Source organism: Nicotiana tabacum, chromosome 16 (genome assembly GCF_000715075.1).
Source record: "Nicotiana tabacum cultivar K326 chromosome 16, ASM71507v2, whole genome shotgun sequence".
Classification (NCBI taxonomy): domain Eukaryota; kingdom Viridiplantae; phylum Streptophyta; class Magnoliopsida; order Solanales; family Solanaceae; genus Nicotiana; species Nicotiana tabacum.
This window is the reverse complement of record NC_134095.1, coordinates 72,185,280-72,190,168: the sequence shown is the minus strand read 5'-3', so window position 1 is coordinate 72,190,168 and position 4,889 is coordinate 72,185,280. Positions and strand designations below refer to the sequence as shown.

At 39.4% G+C, this 4,889-nt stretch overlaps 1 protein-coding gene across 1 annotated transcript; it reads right to left on the bottom strand.

The window, feature by feature from the left end:
* Positions 1–3,817: 3,817 nt before the first annotated feature.
* On the bottom strand, positions 3,818–4,144 carry LOC107823997 (glycine-rich RNA-binding protein GRP1A-like). The gene has a single exon (XM_016650718.1). The coding sequence runs from the start codon at positions 4,142–4,144 to the stop codon at positions 3,818–3,820; it is 327 nt and encodes a 108-aa protein (XP_016506204.1).
* Between the last annotated feature and the right edge of the window lie 745 nt (positions 4,145–4,889).

Below are 4,889 nucleotides of genomic sequence, written 5' to 3'. Positions count from 1 at the left end.
AAACCGGCGTAGTTTGGGCAACGAAAATAACCTAATTCTGAAAACGAAACCTGTTTAAATAAATTACACTAAAAAACATTTTTTCATTTTTCATTTTTTCCCAATATTCTAGTATTGTTAGAAGCCAGTCAGCATGCAAGTCTGCGGCAAATAAATGTGCAAAACAAACAGGATGCAGCAGGATGGTCTTTCTTCATTTCAGGTTACTTGTCCTAGACGGATCCAACCCTTGTGTTGAGTCCCCTAAGTCAAATGCAATATGATGCAAATAAGCGTTCCTACTAAGGATCCGGCATGAGGTTTTGTTATACTAGGTTTATCCTGGGTGTTTGTTCTTGACCTGGCTTAGCCGAGCGGACCACTCGAGCCGAGGATAGGAACTGCGTACCGGTAACTGAAAGATCATCCGGTTCTGCAACTCCTCCGAATCCTTGTTCTATTTTGGGATATGACACTAACAAAAAGAAGTCACGACCAGCGTGCACTCCTCAAGAAAGAGAAGAGAGGGATTTTGTAGCAATTTATATATACAGTTCAGATAATATCAAAGCAGTAAAAGCAACATTTTAGCACATTAGGACAAAACATGTAATAAAATCAGATAATAAATAAAGCCAAATATAACAATTCATCTAAGCTCAAATTCTGAACCCTGAACCAGAGATTCTGGGTTCGGTCCCCAGCAGAGTCGCCAGAGCTGTCCCACCTCCTTTTTCAACTGCGCCCGCAGGGGCGTAGGGGGAGTTTTTTTTCAATTAAAGGACAATCGAAATGAGATATATTATTTAATTCAGAGTCGCCGCTTGGGATATTTATGGTGTCCCAAGTCACCGGTTGAATTTCGAATCGAGGAAAGATTGACTCTGTTTAACAGTCCGCAAACCAGAAATCCGGATAAGGAATTCTGTTAACCCGGGAGAAGGTGTTAGGCATTCTCGAATTCCGTGGTTCTAGCACGGTCGCTCAACTATATATTCAGCTTAATTATCTAATTTTTATACAATTATGAACCTATGTGAAAATTTTAACTTTTAACCGCTTTTATTATTATCAGCATTATTTTTTTAACAGAGAATTGCAACGCTGTGAAAATGTATCTCAAACCATGTCACATCAATGCACCCGTGATTATCGACATATTTCGACTTCGTTGAGATTTGTATTTGGATCACATAAATGTGCACCCGGATTTAAAAAGGTAATATTATTTAAAGTACGCGCCTAAAGAGACTAACGTGTTGTTATTTTGGGAAATGGCCGTGAAACTCGCTAAACGGCCTATCCCGAAATCTAAGTATTTTTACCAACACGTATAGAGGGCCCCGCAGCTTGTGTATTTTTGTTTGTCGAGGCTCGTCTCTGTCACACCTCCTTTTTACCCGCGCCCCCGCTAAGGGGCGCAGAAGGGAGTTTTTCCAATTAAAGGACAATCTAAACGGGATTTATTTATTTATTTCAGTGTCGCCACTTGGGAGATTTGCGGTGTCCCAAGTCACCGGTTGAATCCCGAATCGAGGAAAAGAATGACTCTGTTTAATAGTCTGCACACCAGAAATCCGGATAAGGAATTCTGTTAACCCGGGAGAAGGTGTTAGGCATTCCCGAATTTCGTGGTTCTAGCACGGTCGCTCAACTGTCATATTCGGCCTGATTATCTGATTTTATACAATTATGAACCTACGTGCAAATTTTAATTGTTTACCGCTTTGTTTGGGTCACATAAATGTGCACCCGAGTTTAGGAAAATAACATTATTAAATACGCGCCTAAAGACTAACGCGTTGTTATTTTGAGAAAAGCCGTAAAGTTCGCTATGCGGCCTGTCTCGAAATCTAAGCATTCGAAATAACTATCCGGTGAGGGCCCCGCAATTTGTGTATTCTTGTTTGTCAAGACTAGTCTCATTCATTATTTTTTAAAGGAATTTGCAACGTCATGGACATGCATCTCGAACCACGTCATAATCAATGCACCCGTGATTAGCTACATATTTCGACTTCGTTGAGATTTGGATTTGGGTCACATAAATGTGCACCCGAGTTTAAGTAGATAACATTATTAAATACGCGCCTAAAGCAACTAGCGTATCATTATTTTGGGTAGGGCCGTGAAATTTGCTAAACGGCCCGTCCCGGAATCTAAGTAATTAATACATACATTTAACGAGGGCCCCGCCATTTATGTGTTTATCCAGCGAGGCTCATCTCATTTATTTTAAAAGGACAATCCTAAAGTGACTACATTTTTATTAAGTTTGTCTCTAAAAGCAAATCTCCAAATTAATTACATGCTTAAAAAAAAGGACGTGACTTATTAGTTATTAGTCTAAGACAAATGCAAATGGGACTATAGGACTCAGTTACCAGATGCTAACATGTTTTAATAAAAAAAATCTCTCATACAACTCCGTTTCAGTCCACTTACTACATATTAATAGGGATGTACCTATCATCAGCGACTGAAGAATTTAAATACACAAGTCATGTTGAAACCAAAGCAGAAAATCAACTCTTCACGTATATTCAAACTTCATGTTTTCAGCTTACAAATGCCAAAGTTACAGTTGTGTACCCGGTATTGCCAATACAAGAAGAGGAAGGTCAACAAAGTAGTATGTAACACAGCAACAGCAACAATAACCAGCAACAAACAGCGAACGGAATACCCAGTGACAGATTTGAAAACCAACACGATTCCAGCACACTCAACGAAATAATATCAACACAAATCAATGCAGACCAGGAATAACAAACTCAAAAAATCCACTTAAAACCTCAATGAAATCTCAGAAATAACCAGCCTCCCTTTTACTCTCAGATTACTGAACTTCTAAATGTTAAAAATCCGGCCTAGACTCTCTCCAAAAATCCCCCCTCTCCTCTCTCAAAAAATCCCCCTCAAAAATCCGCCTAAACTCTCTCTAAAAATCCGCCCAAACTCTCTCCAAAATCCCCCCTAAATCTGTCCTAAGTGACTTTATTTATAACAAAACTCTTGCCTTGAAAGACTTAAACTAATCCAAAATATTCTCCCTACACCTGCATGTCTTGTTCCCCACTACTGCATGCTTTGTCTCCCACTATATTAAACAAATACATTAATTCCCACCACCACATGTCTTTTCTTTATTTAATTCTCTTATTCCCCACTACTGCATGCTTTGCCTCCCACTATATTAAACAATGTATTAATTCCCACTACCACATGTCTTGTCCCCCATTATGTATTAAACAATGTATTAATTTAATATTATTAGTACTTAGTGGACAGAGCACTCAAATTAATTATTTTTTAAAACTTAAAATCCCGAAAATACCCCTGAAACTACTGAAATTACCATTCTACCCCATCAGCTATATCCAATCCTCCTAAATCAATTAACCAAACTTTAGCAGCTATAACCAATTTTAATTGAGAAATCCTAACAATTGACTGATTTAAACACATGAAACTAACTCCTAATCAATGACATTAAGATTCATCAAACTCAAATCATAATTTAAGCTTGAAACTTAATTCAGATCAAATATCATCAAAATAAAGATTCAGTGATTAAACTAACACACTTCTAGATTAAACCTAAACAAGAAACAAATGAACACTGTCAATATACTGGATGATAACAAACTGATTTTATATGCAAGAAATGATGAACAACGACAAGAAAAGATACAACATAACATAACCAAGACAAAAACAAGAACTAGAACGAGGCAAGATAATTAAAACAAGCAAGAAGAACTACAGATTCATGAACTTGTACTGCTGCTCACTATGTTCGATCATGAAAACACGCAGCTCGTTACCTTCAATTGCTTCAGAACTTGCAGTATCCTCCTCCTTCACGTCGGCCACCTCCGTAACCACCACCGCAGCCTCCACTTCCACGAGCCTGAGCTTCGTTAACGGTAATGTTACGGTCGTCAAGTTCCTGACCGTTCATCCTTTCGATTGCATCCCTCATGCATTTCTCATCCTTAAAGGTAACAAAGCCAAATCCTCTAGATCTGCCAGTTTCTCTGTCATTAATGATCTTCGAGTCGAGAACTTCACCGTATGTACCGAAAGCATCAGCTAAGGTTCTATCGGTGGTAGCCCATGCGAGCCCACAGACGAAGCAACTGTATTCTACTTCTGCAGCCATTTTACTACATTGAGAGACGAGAGAAGAGGATAAACCCTAAAGGAAAATATCAGAAAGAAGAGATGGGGTCGTTTGGGGAAGATGAAGACGGGAGGGCGGTCATGGAGGGTGGACGTTTGGACGACGATGGGTGAAGAAGATGCAGAAGGACAGCCATGGATGTGAGGTCGTTTAGAGCTGGAGAAGCAGGGGGGTTAGTTGGAGAAGATGAACGACGATGAGTGAAGCAGTAGCAGCAGCGCTGCTTGACGTAGGGACGATGGGGACAGAGAAGAAGAAGAAGGCAGCCATGGGAGGGTGGTCGTTTGGACGAAGATGAGTGAAGCAGCAGCTGCCATGGAGGTGAGGGGGCAAGGGGGTGGTTTGGGGAAGATGAAGAGGAGAGGGGGCAGGTGGTTTTAGGTTTTTTAGGTTAGGCCTTTTTCAAAAAATGAAAAATGAAAATGGAAGAATGGGGGTTGTTTGTTTGGGGTTATGGGGCGAACCGGGTCGGGTCGACCCGGTGGAGTTTTTTGGGTTGGATAAGGGGTTATTTGGTTTGGGCTTGGTTGATTTAATTTAAAAGGTGGCCCAGTCCGATTTTCTTCTTATTTCTATTGCTTCTTTTTCTTCTTTAATTTTTCTTTAAATAAAAATAAATTCTAAAAATCCTAAACTAGCCTATAAAACTAAATTAATTTATAAGAACGCTAATTAACTCTTAATAATAATTTACACACAATTAAATAGCAATTACGATAAAATC